Raw genomic sequence first — 21196 nt, forward strand, 5'->3', positions numbered from 1 at the left:
AGCGTTTTACAGCGGGTGGATCAGATTTTCGTGGATTGGATAAACAACGGTGGCGGCCTCTCCGCTTCGAAAACACTCGTATATACCGAGTGTAACACGGAGTAAAACGAGAGAGAGAGAGAGAGAGAGAGACTCGGAAGGGCAGGAAGTAACCCTGGCGGATAGTTACACACCGTCTGATTGAGAGCAGCGAGACCTCTGGGCATTGTTTAGAACAATGTGATCGTAACAGATGCAAGTACTGCGAGTAACGCAGTAGTGTACAGTGTTGTTTGCAGACTAAACATTGATTCTCACGTTCCTTCCGCGCGGCCCAAGTAGAACGAGCCGATATATCCGCGCCATTAACAATTCTCGCTGTTAATTCCCCCTTTCGCCGAAATTAATCCAAATTCTGTTTCAGTTTGATACAGCTTACCGATTCGTAAATGAATTTCTAAACAGAGCTTCTTGCGGCTCCCGAGGAGGAGGATCCCAGAGAATGGAATGCTTTTCGAGAAACTTGTCATTGCTACTTTTGCCTCCAATTGTTCACAGAGGGAGAACTTGAGCTTTGGAATTTCGTCGAAATTAATTCAAGATCTCACTTTTTTAGATCTCTTCCAAGGAGATTTTAATTTTAGAAGATTTATCCTAAATTTATTCCCGCAAAGAACTTTTCTAAATAAAAATAGCATTTATAATCGTTCGAAAAAGAAAAAAATGGACGGTTCACAATCTATATCGAGATATATTATTTTCATAAAAAAAAGAGAAAGAAAAAAACACGTACCTTTCTCGTTCGCATCAGCCCCTCGAACACAAAGTTTCTCTCGAATACGACGAGGGACGGAAAGGGGCGGATCATTGAGGGGTGGAACCGGGGCACACCGGCTGTAATATATGTTCGGCCAATTTTCTCGGCGATATTCCCTTGGATTTATGGGTTATTAATTTTATGAACCTTCCCAGTGTCTTAGCCTCTAACCAGGCGCACGTGTCCCACTGACAATATCTCAATTACAACGGACTAGTAACGATCCAGATATATACGAGTCGCGCGTCTTCCACCATTATCGTCATCCCTTCTCTTCCAACGCCCAATTATCTCTCATTTGAATCGCGGTTTTGAACGGGTCTAATCTACCACGTGCACGCGTGTCGAAACGAGTGAAACGATCAAACGTTTTAATTGACACCGGTTGGTATCTGGTCGACTGAACAGGAACCAAGTTTGTCACGAATTATTTCGACGCGAAGCTTTTGAAAATAATTGATTAATAAGATTTCGACGAGTTTGAAGATCGAAATGACGGAGGTTTCATCCAATCGCAATAATGCAAAAATATTTTCACTGTTTAAAAATCGAACGAATCCTCTCTTCCTCTTCAATCATCTTTAATTTCTCGGTTTGAAAAAAGATCGATGTGATTGATATTCGTGTTAAAAGCGACCGATTAACGTTTATGCACATTCAAATTGATAAATCGTGACGATTGATTAGGGATCCAAGGATAAATTTGGATCGTCCATCGCCAATTGCAAAGCCATGTGCAAAGTGGATGGAATGTTAGTGGAGAAAGGCGAGGCGACGAACTGATATTAATAATATTTTCGTTAATTACATTTTCGAAATCGAGGAAAATGTTTCTCCACCGTTCAAAAGTGTTTCCGTTTCATTAACCGCCGATGAGCGGCTAGTCGAATCCTCGTCCCCGGAAACATCGCATCCCTTCCTCGAGAGCCAGCAACGGGAGCAAACTTCCGCGCCTATTTTCTTTAAAGTTTCTCTAATAAAGCTACGTTTATCTGCCGGCGAAAGATAGACGAAAGTAAGATAAACACGCTAACGAGAGAAGCTTCGTTTCAATCGACGTTTCAACCCTTTCGAGGGGGGGGGAGAGCGGGGGGCGGGAGGGGAGGACTCCGTCATCTTTGGCAACTATCTTCGTTTCTCTCTTCGTTTCTCAGAGGGTCCGAACTTGATTAATTAAAACGTTAATACAATTAATTCTCGTCTCGTCGAAGGAAAGGAGGGGAGGGGGGAGAGAAATGTTCCGTGGCTCGGCCCCCGTCTGGAAACATTTACGCGTCGAGGGTTGGTCTAACAAGCCGGAAGACATATCCTGGATCCTTTGATTCCTCTCGTTTAAACATTTGCACTGTCGAGTTAGAAACTTGGGAACAATAGATTGTGGATTTTGGCGAGCGAAATCCATCGACCCGATTTATATCCCCGTTTCAATCCATTCCACGGATCTTCTCGCGTGTAACGAATTTTTCGAGAATTTTTTCAACACTCGTTCGTTTAAAACAATAATCACACGTTTATCTACGATAAGATAATAGATCCAAGATTAATCGACAAATCCGCTTCGAGAATAAATAGAATTTCATATTCGATTTCGAAGGAGCTCTTATTAATAGAAATAGAATTAGAATTTAAAATTCTACACGTAGGTATAATTAATTAATTCTCCCTTAATTCGAGATTTGAATGGAAATTTCTTCTTCCTTGGCAAGCAAGTAAATATAACTCGACCAAGGTGAGTAAGCAGCGAAAAGATCTCCGCGGAAATAAAGAAACGAGCGACATTAATGCGATCAACTCGGCGCGCCGGGGAGATAAAGATAGGTTCGGCAAAGGTTTGGTAAAAAAAAAAAAAAAAAAAAGAGGGTTGGTGCAGCATCATTGCACTCGCCTCGTCCTCGAAAGTCGAGGGGTTGCTGCTGGGTTGCCACCCTCTTCACCCGATCGAGGGGTTCCAACAACGCCTTCCAAGTATTGTATTCCTGCTACCTGTCTCTCTCTCTCTCTCTCTTCTCTTCTCGAGGCAAACCGCACCGCGTCCTTTATTTTCGGGTAATGTTGCGTGATAACAACCAACGCTGCCAGCTCTCCCTCCCGACTGCGGAATTGCTCCGTCGGGACGATTATTAATATTGTCGGTTGGGTTGCGAAGAGGGATCGGATCGTTAACAGAGAGAGTAAGAGAGAGAGAGAGAGAAAGAGATATATGAGGTTTCGCTTTATTTGCTAATTTTTCTAGGAGTCGATGGCTGTTTCTCCGAATGTGGATCATTGCATTATTTTTCTAGGATAGTAGAATAAATAAGGAGTGAATTTCATTTTGAAAGGGAGATTAGAGGAAAGTGAGAGTATAAGTTCGAAATAAATGGATTGATTTTCGATCGAATAGGTCGAAGAAAATTCTGTAAAATTTCTTTCACTGTGGAATGTTGGACTGACTTGTCGGGGTTGTTGTAAAATCTGTTGTTAAATCTGGAGAAGACAGAAATTTTTCTTCTTCTACTCGTTTGTAAAAGCATATATGGGGGAGGATAGGAAAATTGTACACGTACATTCCTGAAATAGTAGCTACTTTATTACGAATACGAATACCATTCATCATACGTCACAAGTGAAAAATATCGTTCGAACGGATTTTATCGACAGATTTTTATTATGTAATATAAACTTATGTGTTATACATTGCTACATGTTTTTTTTTTTCCCCTTGCTTAACGGCTAATCCTATCGGCTAGATCCTTAGAGGCTAGAATGCACAGTGACTTGTACAGAATCATCCTCCTTTACCTTACCTTAGTCGCTCCCTCTCATTGATTTGTCATTGTCTTCCGTGAACCGTTCAGGGAGAAGAGAGAAAGAGAGGAAGAAGCGTATGCGTGGGCACGAGAGGAGGAAGGGAAATAGAACACGAAGTACGTCGTAATTAAGTATAGCTTCGAATCGAAAGATTCAAGGGGAAAAGTTTTTCAAGGGAAACGTAAAAGGGGTGGAAGGAAGGAAGGAAGGAAGGAAATACAGTGGGAAAGGATAAGATACACATTTATACGGGCGTCTCTTTGGTAACATCCTCCTCTCTCTCCTTGTTATCTCGCGCTTTTATTTCTTAGGCAAAGTACAACTGCTCCTTCTCTCTCCCCTTGTCGTTGAAAACTTTCGTTAAGAAAGCGTCCCCTCGAGCGTTTAGTTTATAAAACGTTCATCCTTAATGCTGCTAAAACTGCGACGGCTTGGTCCTTCTTCTTCTTCTTCTTCTTCTTCTTCTTCTTCTTCTTCTTCTTCTTCTTCTTTAACAGGTTTGTGAAATGAAAAGGCCCTCTCTCTCTCTTTTTCAACGGTGTTTCTATCGGCACGCATTGTACCGTGAGAAATTTCACGATCCACCGAACAACTTTCTCGTTCCGTGGATTAAGCTCGCGAAAATGTTTCCCCTCTGTTTATTTCGCGAATCGTAACACCGTCCGTAGTCGAATTTTGCTACAAAATCTCGACACTGTTTCTTTTCTTTTCTTTTTTTTTTTTTTGTACTCTCTCTATATTGATTGATTCTCTTCCCGCCATTTTTCTTCTTCTTCTTCGTCTTCTTTCTTTTTTTTTTTTTCCAATTCGAATCAATTAATCGAAACGATTTCTCCTAAGAATTTGAGAATCCGCGTTGCTCGAACAAATGCGTCGATCAAAAAAATTACGAACGAGCGCACCCTCTCGTGCGGTCGAAACGAACCCTTTTTCCCCACCCCTCCCTCCTTCAATCGTTCTTAATTACTCGAAACGACACTTGACCACGCACGACAAGCATGTCCCTCGACGGACAATTCGCCGCTTAATTGCAGCGTTGCTCGTTACGTTAAACATTACAATATACGCGAGGAGGACAAGCCGTTGCGTGCACCCCTTCACGGGCGCCATTAATAATCAAGAGCCTATTAATTAACGAATTACGATTAAACGTTAGTTGTTAATTATTATCGTTAAATTTACGCCTAAATATATAATACACTCACCTAAGACGTACCTGATGATATCTTTTTTTCTTTTTTTTTCTTTTCTTTTCTCTCTTTCTCTCTCTCTCTCTCTCTTTTTCTTTTAGCCTTTGTAAAAATTTCGCTTATTTACGCCACACGAGAACGAGTTAGCACTTGACGAGCGAAGGGAAAGATCATTTTCGCGGGAAAATCGAAATCATTTTCTCTTTGTTCTTCCCCTCTTTGTGAATCTCACGTAGATTCGACAGGGGTGGGACGAGCATCTCTTTCTTGCGTCGATATCGATTTCTCGGGAGGAAACACTTTTTTTTTTAACCCTTTAACCGTGTGACTACATTACACTACAACGATGAACAACTATGAAGAAATCGAGTTAAATTAAATAATACGACGAATATATATTATTCGTGAATAAAATTTTCAATAATCGTTCTCGAGAGACGAAAATTTTCGCAAATGATGATATTTCTTTCGGAGTAACCTCTCGTTCTCAACGCAGTGTCCACCGGCGAAAAATAACTCTCAAATAACTAACAATTCTTCGAAGTTATCTTCAAATTTTCACGGAATTTCTATCCCACGTGGAAACGTGGGAAAGGAGGCCGCCCGATCGATAAATTCCTCGAATAAAAACGCGAACACCACTCGAACGAGGAGTGCACTCGGTTAAAAGGTTAATAGAACCGTAGAAGCAGCGTACACTTGTGTCTATAAATTCGGCGATTCTAACCGCTCACGTTTTTTTGCAAAACTTCTTTTTCTCCTCTTCCTCTCTTTTTCTCTCTTAAAAAAAAAAAAGAAAAAACGCACCTCCGTAATTCTCCAAATCCCCCGACCCGAACTTACAGACACTGGCGTAAGAATCAATAAAGTTTCTCAGGTCGAAAACACGCGCGTCCCGGGACACGAGTTACCGAAGAAATGCAAAGCTAGTTGCGGATGAAAAGATATCCAGGGAAACGGGGACTTAAGCCTCCTTAAGACCGTCGATCGACACGCGAACCACCCGTTGGATTTTCCACGGACCAAACTTTCTCATCCACTCTCTCTTCTTCATTCGTCACACGTATACACATATACACACGTACACGACACGCACACACGCGTAAACTCGTCCATGCATGCGCACACACTCGAATCGAGACGAGAGGCGTTTCTCGCTATTCGTGCAACCGATCGGTCGTCGGCTAATTGCGTTCAACGCCACGGCCCCGGGGAATTGTCGGCAATTTTTCGAACCTTCGGCAAAACTCTCTTCCACTTCCTTCCTCTCCTCCCTCCTCCTTAATTTCCCCTTCCTTTTCTCCTCCTTTTTTTCTCCCTCGTGGACACTCGTATCTCGAGTCTTCGAGCGGATCGCTTCGAAATTCGCTTTATTCCTAGCTTGATAATTCGTGAACCGGCTCGAATTCTCGCGTTCTCTGCGACAAAGTTTCTCGTCTTTCCGATCGTTCGAGCACGATGAATAAACCGTGCAAGAAGGAGGGGGGGAACTTTGTTCCTTCCTCCTCTTCGTCCCCACTTTTTCACGGTGTCCAAATTGAGATGGTGCGCCAACACAACACCGGCGGACTTGTCCGTAAGTACAACTCGAGATGGAAGAAAGAAGTGGAAGCTCGATCGGCGGACGATACGAGAGTTTGCTCGGTCGGTAACAAGAAATATCGCGCAAGGAGAATCGCGATGTCGATTGGCGATCGATCGAGGAGCGTTGAAAAGCGGCATTCTACGATCCCCAACGATCCCTCGTTCGTCGTGTCGTCGTTTTTACACTCGACTCGTGCCTTCCTCTCGCCGAAAGAACGTTTTACGCGAAAAATATGTACAGGGAAAGCGTTTGAACGGTGGTTAGAGGAGAATCGTTTTTCTACTGATGCAATTCTAGGGTGTTATTAATTTATAGGGGAATTTTTTAGATATTTAGATCATTAGTAGACTGCGAATTTTTGTGCGAGTTCAGAACGAGTTCGAATATTCAACTAATAGGTAAAATTACGTAGTATTTTGCAAAACGTGGATAATTTTAATATTATAATCGTGTAAAAATTTTAACACGAAGAGTATTATGAAAAATATGTATTTGCATAAAAATTCGCAATCTAACGCGTTAGATAAGGAGTCCTCCGATTTTCCTTTACAAAAAATGTTCAAATACTTTCCTAAATCGCTCTCAATTCGATCAACGATCACGAACGAGGTCGTACGAAATTACTCGACTTGTAGGCCAATCTTCAGCGCAATATCTCTTCCTTGAAAAATCCTTCAACTTATTCAACTTACTTAAAAAAAGAAAAGAAAAAAAGATCGCGATTCATCGCAGAAAAATGGTCTCCAGCCTTAAGAAGAGATAAATAACAATCAATTTCACGATACGTATAACGAAACTGTCGAACGAATGATGAAAAATCCAATTCTCGATCGATCGTCGATTCGTTAATATCGACGCGTCCCCACCCCCGCGAAATCTTTGGCGCTACGACTACGATAGACGTTTTATCGACGCAATCCAGCGGGCAACGATCCGCCCGTGTTCGCCTAGGTATATCCCCCAGGCCGAGCCCCATGCTGGGCCCCCCTCTCAATCCTCCCACTTCTTTCAGATCGTTCGGGGTAAATCATCTCGAGTCGACGCGTACGTCGTTGGCGGGATCGTTTCACCACGACTACCATTGATAGCTGTCCAGGATGGATTTGCCGTCGGTGCAGGGGCTCGCGCTTCCGCACCACTTGGTCTCCTTCAGCGGTGGACACGATGATCCGCCGCGCCGCGGTTTTATCGTGATCTTCCGCGTCCTCTGCGTCTCACCTACCCCGCAGCTACGACTGCACGCGCTCCACGGGCCCCACTCTCCCACCTTGCAGTCCCTCGGCGGGCCTGGAATCATGGAACATGGCACGGTTATCGATTTCCCCGTCGAAACGTTTTACTTTTTCTCCAAACTTGCGCATTCGAATTACGTTTTTTTTTTTTTTTTATGAAATTTTGATAATTGATTCTCACGGAGAAGATTGAAAATCGATATGATGATCGCGATTACATTTTTGGATCCCGTCTTGGATCGAATAACTACTTTATTTGCTATTTTACTTTAATTTATTTTTTCAAAGTAGAGTCGATCTTGGACAAAGTTTTATTTTTTTGGGGAATTTAATGGGTTGCACATTCGAATTATGAAATTTTGATTCGGAATGATTTTGATATTTTATACATTAATATCTAATTGAAACTTATCTTTTATTTATTATTCTCAAAAGTGAATTGAATTTATTAACTTACGAAACTACTTACGGAAAAATTGATTTCTTTCGACGATAAACTTTACGAAACTTGTCAAGTAGAAAACGCAACGAACGACGCCAATTTTTGAAACAGCCGAATGATCGCAACAAGGTTAAAGACAGAAGAAAAAAAAGAAAAGAAAAAAAAAAAAAAGAAACGAAATTGAGCGACGTACAATGTTTATCCAACGGGAAGGGAATAAAACGAAAGGAGGGATAAAAAGGATAATCGACGTGGTCCCGAGCTAACAAAAGCTTGGTTCCTCTGAATGGAGGAAGAGGCAAGAAGAGGACATTCCTTTGATCATTTGCGTGGAAAATATCTCCGTGCCGTTCTGTTTCACCATTAATTTCCATGAATGAGAAGATCGCATCAACTGTTTGGCCCTTCATTGTCCGCGCGAACAATGTCATCGCGCTTTTCAACGATCGACGAAGAATGGGCGATAAAAACTACCCCGAGACCGAGATGTACACAAAGCTTCCCTCCCCCCACTTACGCGTCCTCAACCGTTTCCCCTTGGACGTCAGCCGATGATGTTTCATCCTGAGCCTGTGCTGCCGTTGGCCCGCCGTGTCGCTCGAATTCCACGAATGGATCCCTATGCTGTTCCCGCTCGTCGCGTTCGCCATTTTCCTTTGGATGTCCTCGAAGATTTGCGCCTTTTGCGCCTCCGCCTGCTGCTTGTACTTCTGGTAATAAGGCCAGCCTCCGCTTTTGCCGTCGAGTTTCGCGAGCTTCGGGGGAGTAGTCGCGGCGAACCTCGGCCTCTGCAACGCGTACGACGAGGCGATGCTGTCCATGATCGCCGCCTTGTTGTCCCGTGGAACCTCGGTCACCATTTGACCGTTCCCCGTCGTCGTCCAATACCTTCAAATCAAATATCGATCGAGATAAATTTTCATTTTTACCCATTTTTTTCCCTTGATTATTTTAATTTAAATTTTTCCCTTTCCCCAAAGAACATCTTTTGCATAAACGTAATAATAATGTAATAATAATAATAATAATAATAATAATAATAATAACAATAATACCGTCATTCTGATAACAACAAGAGAGAGAGAGAGAGAGAGAGAGAGAACGAATCACATCTCGATCCGACAACTTCGACAATTTCGTTGCGCGAAAATTCTACGGGTTCAGCATTTTATACCCGATTTGCGGAAGAAAATCCGTATCCCAGCCGCAAACTTCTTTTATCCGCGTGAAATCTATTCAAACAAGCGGGATCGTATCTCGCTCGTAGAGGGGGAATCCCCCCACTCCACTCCCCATCGCTTCCTCCCTCGCTCGATGAAAAGTTATCCGTGTGTTATCGTTCGTCCACGCCGTTACTCGAATTTCTAGACATCCCGGTTTACCGAAGCGGACGTGGCGCACGCCACTCGAAAACAATTTCGAGAGTTGATTTACGGTTGCCGTGTCTACGTACGCGACGAGAGAGAGAGAGAGAGAGCTAGCCTAGTAGAGTCGGTGGCCGGCGAGGAAAAAAGAGACAGGGGAAGGGGAGGAGGGAGAGTGGATCGACTACCGTTTCACAAACCGAAACTTATTCATCCCTGGCTTTCGCCGTCCTTCTCGAACTCGAATTTTCCCTCTTCTTCTCGTGTTTCTCGGTATTGGATGTTGGGTCTTTGCGAGCGAGTGGAATCGTCGAGGAGAGTTCTACTCCTCATCGGGAAGTAGACAGTCCAATCTCGCCTCTTTCCACCGTAGTGATGGGTACGATATTAGGGTTTGATTCACGACTCCCCGACCAATTTTGCGCTCGTGTTTGAAGCGTTAAAAGGACGATGAATGTGGTGATCGATGTATGCTATATTATTTTAAATTCGTTTCGGGACGGTGATGGATCAATTTTTTGTCTCTTGTTTGTCCCGAATCGTTCGTTCTCGAATCGAGAAAATAAAATAACGGGCATTTTGCTGGCTTTTGAGCAGGCGAGAGCAAAGAAACCTGAATGATGAAGATCTCCTCAGGATCAATGCGATTTTCTCGATTCGAAAATGAACGTTCGCATAGTCAGTGTTGACTTTGATTATATAAGCTTTGTGACTCGCATTGACGAGGAGGAGGCCAAACATCCCGAGATTCGAAGATAAATATTCCCTTGTTGCAGACGAAATCGATCGAGTTCTCAATTAAGCCTTCTTAAATATAATTATTTTCGTCAACGGTTCTAAAGAAAAATAAAATTAGAGAGGATGAGTGTTTAAAATTAATATCAAAGTTTGAACGAATTAATTCGATACATCTTATTTCATCGAAATTGAACAGTACACGTAACGACCTAATATTTCAAAAAGAAACGCGAAGGAAAATAGAGTGCAATTTTCTCGTTAATATGAAAATATATTAATGTCATATGATACATCTTGTCTCGCGATAATTAATATTTACTACTACCAGTGTCCGGGAATATTATTTTTCACCCAACCCTCATCACCGATCATTGTACAACACCCGAGCAAAAAGAGGAGAACGGCAACAAGCAACAACAAGTGAAAAGGAATTACCAACAATTTCGTCGAAATTGAATCATCTTAATTCCCATCTCTCTGGCGAAAATGTTACGAGCGAGCGAGGAAAACAGTCGAAATTTTCACGCATCCCTCCTCGTTTTCGGGCGAGAATTGTTTCGTCCAGCCGATTTATCCACCCGGTTGACCCAGTTTCCCTTTAATTACGCCGCCCGCCTCCCTCCCCCCGCGTTGTAATTTTTAACGCTTCCGCCGTTGCAACGCTGATAATCTTATCCTCACGTCTTAATTGCCGTCCACATTAAACCGTGGAGGGCAAGGAGAGGGAGAGCTCCAGCCGTGGAAAAGTCTTCGGAGGGACGATAATTTTGCATTTTGCTTGGAAATACGAGCTATCGCCGACAATGGAGTTTTAGCGGGTTGTGCGGGGGATCGTTAGGCTTCCGTGTTTGCTATTTTCTGTTGGAGGCGGAACAAAAAAGGGAGGGCGATTTATTTAACGGAAGAAAATTTGTTAAAATAATACATTTTACATTACTTTGTTATCATCGAGATTCGACCGGGAATTAATGATAGAAAAATAAACAACGAAATTAAGTTAAATAAACTGCAAATTTGAAAATGTCTTAATTACGATATTAAATATTTGTACGATATGCGTGAACGATCAATATTGTCTTCTGTAATTTCGAAAAGAAAAATTCTCTCCTAACTTTTCTAACTTGATTCGTTTGATCTGCTTCCTTATTTAATTATCGCGACGCACGCTTTCCAATATTTCGAATTATCTATGCACGCGATGTTGTATTTCAAAACATTCAAACATGTTTCAACACTTTCCACAGATGTTCAACGAGATTACGACACGAAATTCCATTCCATCCCCTCCATTTCTCTTATCCCTTATATCTCCACGATTGCGGTGCGATCGCCAATTCTCGATTCGAGGAGAAAAAACCCTTCGATCTCTCGTAATTTTCGCCGCGCAGGCCGACCAATTTATACCCCTCCATAATTTTAAAATTGTCAACGATTGCGAAATTTGCAAATTCGGATATAATAACGCCGTTTTCGTAAATATATTTTCGATCAATCGTGAAGGCGTTCGCGTTTAAACGCTTAATCGATCTGTTTACGCGGCCCGACACTGCGATCGAGCCAAACTGTTGCGCATCGAAACGAAATCACGTTTACACCTTGTGCTTTTCTTCTCTCGTTTTCAATAAAATAATAATAATAATAATAATAATAAAAGTCGCCGTTTCGTAGAATTGTTTGTTTTTGGTGTATCGAAAACCGGCTGAATCGATGAATTAAAAAAGTTGGAAGGATCGTTGGGTTGGAGAGCAAAACGAGATGGAATTGATTATACTCGTTAATTCGAATTGAAATTTCGATTGATCCGTAAAACCGTTCGAAATTAATTCATCGTTTAATTTACAATATTATTTTATTATCAATTGTGTATCCGTTTTTCAAGTTGTTTTAAAAATTTCACGCGTCTAATTTGCCGGTGAAATGAGATAAACGATCATTAAGTTAAATTAAACAAATTAATAACTCCTTTTGCTTCTTCGAAAAAAAAAAGATATATTAATCGATTCGAATTGATGCGTCATTTCCAACAATGATTTTCCAAACTTTCGTGCAACAAACTTGTTTGTACTCGGAAAGAAAGAAAATTGATTAAAACTGGATCGATCGAAGATCTACCAGGTAAAAAATAAATAATCGACGAGTAGAATAATTAAAATTTGTTCCACTCCCGATATTCTCGCCTCTTCCCAATGAAATTCTGAATTACCTGTGGTGGCAGTTGCCGATTCTCCAGCCGATTCCAAATTGTTTTTCCGCTGTGTTTCGTAACGTATTTCGAATTCCGAAGTGCGTTCGCGCTCGACACAGGCGGTAATTCGGTGAAAAAACTGACTGGTATTTTCGACGACAAGGGAGGAAGTTATATTTAATTTAACCTCCCGAATCGTCAAAGGACGGTACCCATAGCCCGGTTAATTAATGATAATTAATCGTAATCCGTGAGTATTTGCGGAGGGGTGGAGGGAGGGAGGAGGAGGACTCTTTTTTTTCAAACCGAATAATTGAATTTCATTCTGCGCGCAAAAGAAGGAAGCTGTTTGGTCTCTTTCGTTTTACATTATATAAAATGTGTTCTCGAAAATGGAAAAACATTCGCGTGAAAGGAGCAGCTGGTGTGAATATTTAAAACCTGCTTGTTTGTTTACACCACCCCTGCTCGCTTGTTCCTCTGTTTTTCTTTTTTTTTTTTTTTTTTTTTTGTTTATTTACAGCGTGCGCTTGTTGACATTTCAACTTTGTTTATTTGCCAAGAATTTAATAAATTAGATTAACGCGAAAGAGAATCGCGCCCCCTTGACTACGCTTTGACTTTGATCGCTTTGCTTTCTGAGAGAAGTCGCCTCTCGGAAATTTCCTCGAAAGATGAAGGCGCCTGCCAATAGGGATTGTCGATGGTTTCTCGATCGAGCCGTTCTCGACGATGTGGATCGTTAGAAAGAAAAGATTCAGGTCAGTAGATTAAGAGAGGTCGTCGATCGTCTGAAATCGTTTCACAATCTCTCAGCAGTGGGAACTCTTAACTTGGTTATTCTCTATACGCGCTAAAGTCTATCCAGTGTATCCGTTCCTTAATTATTAATCGATCAATTTCCGCGCAGCGATAGATTTTTAAAATAAACTAATAATAACGATCCAATTTCCCAGGAAGCCAACAAAAGAAGATCTCTCCTCGACATAGTCTATCCGACCACTTTGAACAACTTGATCCTCGGTTTCCGGTAATCGGTCTTCTTATATATATATATATATCCTGAAAAAAGCTGGCCACCATCCAACGTTATATATCGATTCGAACGAGGAGCATCGTAACCTCCTCGTGACATCTTCCTCGATTTTTCTCTTATCACGATGTTTTTCATCCGCTTCTCTCCTCGCTTATATATATATATATCGTCGATTCATTGCCGGTAAAATGGTAGAAGCGTATCGAGAACGAGTTGAATCGCCGTAGTTGGAGTGGCTGGATCTGACTGGAACGAAGATTTGGACGAGTAGTCATTTTGAAGTTGGAATCGAGAAGTGGAGAGGGGCTCGAAGAGCATTACACGCGTATCATCGATCGTTTCGATTTAAGTGGCGATCTCGAAGGGACGAGTAAAAATCGATGAAAATACGAGAGAGAGAGAGAGAGAGGTTGAAAGGAAGGGTTGGAAACGAGTTGGAAAAGGCGGTTCGAAATTCGTCGCGCTCGATAATCCGTGCGCAAGGATCTTTTTTCTGGTCGTCAGATTTGGTAGAAGGGAAGTGGGTCACTCGGTTGAATGGTAGCCAGGACGTTGTACCGAGTATTATTCAATATGGCCTCGGCTAGCTGGCCGCGGCGACATACTTCTTTTTCATCGTCGAGCGACGATTGTTCGGGTAGCCGGCGTCTATAGAAACGTTTCTAAAGCTGGTTCTCTCTCTCTCTTCAATGAGCTGTCGCACCTGTGGTGGCCATGCTAGCTTGTCGTTAACATTCTAACAAAGGAAAAGCTGAAAGTGCTCGAAACAGGGTTGATATTCGGAACACGGTTACAAAATACATAGGGAGGTTTGACGGTAAAGTTGAGCTCGTCCTCAACGTGAAATTGTTACATTCCTATTGGTTCCTTCGTTGCCGAATTTCATCCCATCTTTCGTGTGATCTCTAAGGGAAGAATAATAATTTCGGGAATATTTTCAGGTGATCGTCTTCGAAACTGCTCAACGTACGAGTTTTCGTTTGTACAGAAAAAAAGTAGAACATTGTTCAAGAAAATAAGAGGAGGAAGATTGTTGTTGTTGAGATCCATTTTTAAAATTATTTTTTTAAAATAGAATTCTTCAATCAAAAAGCTATTCGGAAATGAAATATGGCTAATCGATTGCGAAAAAACTGTTGATCCAAGATGGACCAAGTTCGATTCTTGAGATTGAAATGAATGAGATTGATATATTTAAAGCCACCTAGAAAAAGAGAGAAAGAAATGGTGCAGAAACGACAGAGGTTGGATACGAAATACTCCTGATATATCGAAAGGAATACAGAAAAAAAAAAAAAAAAAAGGAAAAAAAATAAATTCCAGTGGACGGTGTTCCAATTTGGTTAAAAGTTTCGTAGCCGGAACAACGTATTTTACGATTGTCGTTGGGTGTAGCTGGTAGTGGCCAGGTATCAAGCTTGTGTTTCTATTCCCCTTCGTCGAAACAATTCCCCGCAGTTTGGGGTAAAAAAATTTATTCGATCGATACGCCCTTTTTTCTTTCGTCTCGATAACGCTCGTACTCTCCGGTTTATCGAATCGAGATCCAATTGTCGAATTAAAGATACTTCTTTATTTTCTTCTCAACCACCTTGTACGTCGTCGTGCAGTATCACGGACTTGATATTTACCGTATCTTTTATCCAATCCGTAATTTGGATAGAAGTTTTTTTTTTTTTTTTTTTTATATATATTTAATTTGGAAGGCAAGGAAAATTGTTTCGTTACGTTTCGTTACATTTCTTTTTTTTTTTTTTAATCCAAATTTTCGGACGAAATATCCTAATAAAAGATACGCGGGATATCTATCTCCAATAGCCGATATTAAAACGATGCAATATTTTATCCATAGCGTCTATGACATCATGCGATATTACCATGCTCGGGAATTTTTTATCCCAAATTTTCAGATAAAACGTTTCGAATCTTAATAAAAGATATATAGGGATATATCCCGGTCGATATTACCGATATTAAAACCACGTTGAGATATTTTATCATATCCACCTCGCTATCAAAAAGACCTTAACTTTATAATAATAACTCTACGAGAAACGATCGATTCTGAATATCGAGCGAATAAATTCTCTGCATTCACCGATTCATAATTAATCGATACTTGGAATCAAACAAAATCTCATCGAAAAGATCATCGAAATTTACGTGTATCTCTACAATAGCCCTATAAAGTTAAACAGCCATTCCAAGACAAACGTGGAAATTTATTTCGTTCGTTCCAAGATGAAATCTCGCTCCACTGCTCGCCGATAATTTCCAACGCATCGCGATATTGTATCGAACGAATCCAATTGGACGAAGGAGGAGAAGGAACAGACAGGTCCACAGGAGGTCTGATTCGATAAAAATTGCCATCCTTCCCTCTCGAGAAGGGCTGATAATCCCGACGAGAGGGAGGTAAGGAAGGGAAAAGTTACGACACGGTCCGTTTCGAGAGATGATCGCGTCGACGCGTTGACCCACGCCACGAGCGGATATTACAACGATAAGGCCACTCCACTTTGTGCAGGGCAGAAATTCCAACTGAGAATCCGCGAAAAGTAATATCGTTATCGGGCATCGGATGTCGGGATGGCGTATACAAGGTGACCAGGCGGAATCGGAAACCGCGTTTGATTCCGCGCCGCATCATTCCGCTTTCACGGAAGTTTCCCCTTTTACCGTCAAAATAAATAATAATATCCGGATATCGAGGTATATAAGGATAAAGTGATTTCGTTCCTTGCGAAATTATTATTATTATTATTATTTTTGTTTTTAAAAGTGTAACCTTTAAAAATTTTCAGCGGAAAGTTGCGCTAAATTCAATTTTATCGTATCGAGGAAATATTCATCTTTAAACCTGCCTCCCTTTAAAATTGAATATTATAAAATTGGATTCGATATTTGCACACAGTTGGCTACGTCGATTTGTACGAGCTGTAGGTTATCGATTTCAAAAATTTGGACTGGAAGAAGGAAAAAAATGGATATAATGGAGTTTCTCGCGATCCTTGTAATATATTTCCTCATGAACCTACAACAAATTGATTGTAATTTGTATAACGATACGAATGAATTCCGATACTAAGAGAATGACAAAACGAACGTTCGTTCGATTCCTCTCCCTTCAACAACAAGGGTTGAAGAAGGGGTCGCTCGTGACAGGAGCTACAGGTCAGGGGCGGAAAAAGGCACGTTGAATGGACACTCGCGTATAAAGGAGCGGTTGAGTGTGAAAATCTCGTCGACGATGTCCAGACACGCGGCAAAAGGAATCGCGCGAGGGATCGAAGGAAGGAAGGAAGGAAGGATGGTATCCTCTTCCAATGATTGTTCACAGAGCGAAGACGATCGAAGATCTATCTCACGTTTCCCTCCCTTTTGCCACGGCTCGTATCGTTACGAGATCCTTTCTCCTCCCCTTCCTCCTCTCTCGCTCTATTTCCCTCTTTAACTTTCACGATCGAGCCATCCCCGGTTTCATAGGGAAAGTTCATCTTTTCCCTACGCCTCCGTCTAGCCGTTTGCTTTGTGCAACGAGAAATGCGCGTGGAATCGTTATTTCCCTCTCTGCATCTCTGCCCCTCCTTCTTCTGTACATACAGCGTTTGGAAAAAAAAGTTTCGCGAAAAATTTCGGGCGAATTTCCCAGCCTGGAAAAAGCCTCTTTTCAAGCATCTGACCTGGTATTTAATTCTTCGAATTAGAGTGAACAAACAGGAGAACCGTTACTGGCCAAACATCCACCATTACTACTCTACTTCGACCGCCTTCTTTTCTCAACCGTGCATATTTGGCGAATGAAAGGAGTTTTCGATTTTTAGGAAGGATTTAATTGTTACTGGAAATGGTGATAAACCACGATATAAATATTTCTATCATCCTTTCTTCGATAAGTAAACGCGTAATACTATCTTGGCATACAAAGCATGGATAGCACGTACGAATATGAAAGAAGGCTTTAAATCTTCGAAACGTAACTCTTAAATCGTTGTAATTGACAATTCTTAATCTCACATGATCGAAATCGAGAACGGAAGAAGAAAATAAATTAAATCGTTTACAAAGTGCATCTGTACACGCCCTTACCCTTTCTTTCTTCTCTACTTTTCTAAAAAAAAAAAAAACTACCTTAAGCTCTATAAATAACACGGATAATGATAATCGAGAAATTTTCAAATTGTCCCTCGAATGTTTCCTCTGTTTCGACGCCGCTGCTACATTACACCATTTTCGTTCGTTCGAACAATGGAATTCGATAAAAATGAACGAGCGATACGTACCTGTATCTCTGAGTGTCCATTTCCTTCCGTTCCTCGGCGATGGCCTCGTTCAGGTCCCTGTTCGGATCGATCCCCCTAGGAGTCGGATTGCTGGCTAGCAGATTGTCGTTGCTGACGAATTCCACCTCGACGTCGTCCTCGTGATACGTTTCCGTCAGCGTGTACTCGCGTAGCTGTAACACACCAGAGTTGTGCCAAGTTTGTCGTTCGAGCAATCAGAAATTATCCTCGATCGAGAGACAAAATTTCGCGAAAGAATCGTTTCGTTTCCAGAAGAGTTTCCAATACGACAAGATAATACAGGATCGAATTCGAAATTGGCCGACGTCGTTTCAGAAATTTGTATTTGAATAGCTGGATTCAAGCGCGAACTTTGTGCATTATCGCGCAACGAAGCTCGCTTAAATTAACCGATAATACCTGTCGGATAGTAATTGGCCGAAATAAGCTGAATACTAATTGCGAATTTCCATAATGGTTTATGAATCTTCTTCTTGAAAATCCCATCCCATATTTCGAAGTTGTGAACTCGCGACAAACCCCTTAATTGGAACAACCAATCTTTTATCCGTTCAAATGGAAGAATCGAGTCGATTCCAACTTTATTCCAATTAAATTTTGAGAATCTTTTTTGTATGTAAATAATCGCGAGTATAAATTTTCTTAAAAACATCATTTTCTGACGTTAAGTTTAATCGCAATCGTGTTAAATTTTTACGACTGAGAAATTCTATAGAGATAAGATTGCACGCGAAAATTCGGTTAATTATCGGACACGATTAGAGTACGATTAATTTATCGTACTGAAACGAGAATTTTTTATCACGCGCCATTCCGGATGTCATTCCGAATCTTTAAATTGTTCGAATTGACTCGACTTTATTCCGATATTTAAGAATCTTTCTGGCGGCCAAGTAGTCGCCATCTAAATTTTTTAACGTAATCACATTCTCGATAATTTCGAATCGCGTTTTCATCGTTCGTGCCTGACGTGTACGCCATTAAGTTTAAGTAATCGTATTAAATCGTATTATGAGCGAGAAATTCTTCGATCATAGGATAAGATAGCAACTAATAACACATTTCCGTGAAACTACGGATAATTTCAATGTAACGAGAATTTTTTTTATCACCCGTTATTCCTTTAAACTTTATCCGTTCAAATTGATTCACTTTATTCGACACAACTTGCCGTACAAATTTTCTTCCAAGCGCATTTTTCGATAATTTTCGTCCCAATTTCGCGATGCACGCCATCAAGTTTCGTAATCGCATTAAATTCTTACGATCGTGTATAGACAAGATAATTTCAGATGCAAAGTGCGACAATTGGCCGATCGATTAATTTATCAATGTAGCGAGAATTCTTTTTATCCCTCCCTATCATTCCGGATATACGTGTCGTCGAATTGAATCGCGTGTACGTACCGTTACATGAAACTCAATTTGGGGAGGGCGCGGGGGACGATTGGCCAACGTTGTCGAATGAAATTTTCAAAAGCGACAATCCAACCGAGCCACCGAGTCACGAACCGAGTTTCCACTCCGTGATTAGTTCCCTGCCGCGGAGGATATCCCGGGGGGACGTGGCAAGTATCGGCAGAGTCCCGATTGATCGGTCCAACCGGATTAAAGGGAATATCGAAGACTTTGCGGACCTCGGCGCGCCCTTTTCCGCCATTCTTCCACGCAATTCTCTCGCAACAAGTATGGAGCCGCGTATGGATCGCCGTTTTCCTTTTCTTTTTCTTTCTTTGCGCAACGAAGGGGGAAGGGAGTGGGGTTTTCGTGCATTGGAAGGCTGCGGTAGAAAAGTTTGAACACACACCGGGATGAAAGACGATATTTGGCGCAGTAGACACAGGTATGAATATTTTTCTTCATCTTATCTGTGTGGTGAATCGATGCGAGAAGAGGGAGAAAGATGTTATTTGTTATTCGTGATTTGAAGACATTTTTGGATTTGGTAAAATTTATAAAAGGCATAACAATTTTTTTTAATAATAATTAATACACGTGCTTAAAATTTGCTTGTTCTTTTTTTTTAGAAAAAAAATCATCATCGATCCTTTTACAACAACAACGATTCAACAGCTTCTAAAACTCGGAAAACTAGGACTAATTCTATTCTTTTCGTTCGAGTGTATTCGAGCCTTTTCCCCCGGCGAGCTTTTTTTTCGCGTTTCTTTTCTTCTTCTTCTTCTTTTTTTTTCCTTTCCTCTATCAGTGATCGTGTTTCGCTCAATAGGAACCCGTACTTCTGCCACAGACGCTGATAATCGATTGGAAGCCATAATTGGAGGCTGCCACCGTACGTGAAACAATTAATTAGACCTTAATTAGCGCTCGGCCCAGTTTCAAAGCTCTCCCCCCCCCCTGACAGCGGGTTGGTATCCGGAGGAAGCTGGAAGTCATCGTATTACTCTCGAAAACTCGTCCAACAGATAAAAGAACGGGTTTCGCCCCTCTTCTATTTAATTCCCTTCCCCCCCCTCGGCCATTGACGAGACCTTATCGCCGTGTAATTAATCCCAAGCGGTGGAATACGATACTAATTCCATACGCTCTCGACCTCAATTTTTTTTTTTCCATTTTCTTCGCAAATTTGAATAATTTTTGAATCTCGAATTCGATCGATTATCCATGGATTCTTAGCTAAAACGAGATTCTGTTCAGATTCTGCGTTTTCCTAGATTCTTTGGAAATGGACAAGAAGAAACGAAATGTATGAATTTTTTCATTTTCCAAGGAATAAGGAGGTTTTCTCGGATGGATCGATATAATTTCCAAGGTGCCTCGATCGGCGGGACCACTCGTGGGAAAGGGAGAACGATTGGTAATAATCTCTAATTAACATCGTCTCCGTGAAGGCGGTCGTCCAATTAATTGGAGGACTCAAGTAGGTCGTCAGACTCGCATAGCTTCGCAATAAGAGCGCCAACTTTCTCTCCTCCTTTCTTCGATTCTCGTTGCGAAGGGGGCGAGATAAAAACCGCCCCTCTGCAAATTATCCCGTTAAACCTCACCTCGAGACCGATCGTCCAATTCTATTCTCTCTATGAGAAATGTGTTCTTTCGCTAAAATTTCCAAAATCCCAAGCAGCTATTCTAATTCATCGAGTCTCTCGAAGTACGCACAGAGATCGAGTCGATACGATTGACCATTTTAATTCGGATTAAAAACGTGCGTGGCAATTTTGTGGGCAATCGTGCTTCCTTCGTTTCGCGTTAAATAACACCAGAAGACGAGATTTTCATTGGAAATGAACGAACAAAAGTATTTTCTTTTGCGATAATTGACGGAGTTTATGGCGGAAAAATTTCAAACATTTCTCGATTGGATAGAATTTTTAAATATCGAACACTCGTAGTATCCACGCATCAACTTCTCAAAATCGAACTTCGGTTCTTTTTCTACATTCGAAGAAGAATTTCTCGTTACAAATACGAATTATTTATTCAATACTTGTTCCTCCACGAGAGTTGGAAGAAATCTAGGAATGAAAAAAGGATGGTTCGAACCCAAACACATCTCTGTCCACTCTGCTATGATCG

At 41.3% G+C, this 21196-nt stretch overlaps 1 protein-coding gene across 1 annotated transcript in view; it reads right to left on the reverse strand.

The window, feature by feature from the left end:
• Window positions 1-3343: 3343 nt before the first annotated feature.
• The window catches only part of LOC100867214 (uncharacterized), a 165244-nt gene continuing 147391 nt past the window's right edge, over window positions 3344-21196 (reverse strand). Inside the window, exons 5-7 of the mRNA XM_086902468.1 lie at window positions 17642-17814; window positions 8553-8923; window positions 3344-7648 (exon numbers count right to left, since the gene is read on the reverse strand). Coding sequence (XP_086758594.1) covers window positions 7437-7648; window positions 8553-8923; window positions 17642-17814 — 756 coding nt within the window. The 3' untranslated portion in view covers window positions 3344-7436. The remainder of the gene's footprint in view (window positions 7649-8552; window positions 8924-17641; window positions 17815-21196) is intronic.

This window comes from Apis florea, unplaced genomic scaffold, assembly GCF_048593485.1.
Source record: "Apis florea isolate Af1SG1 unplaced genomic scaffold, ASM4859348v1 contig_2272_pilon, whole genome shotgun sequence".
NCBI lineage: Eukaryota > Metazoa > Arthropoda > Insecta > Hymenoptera > Apidae > Apis > Apis florea.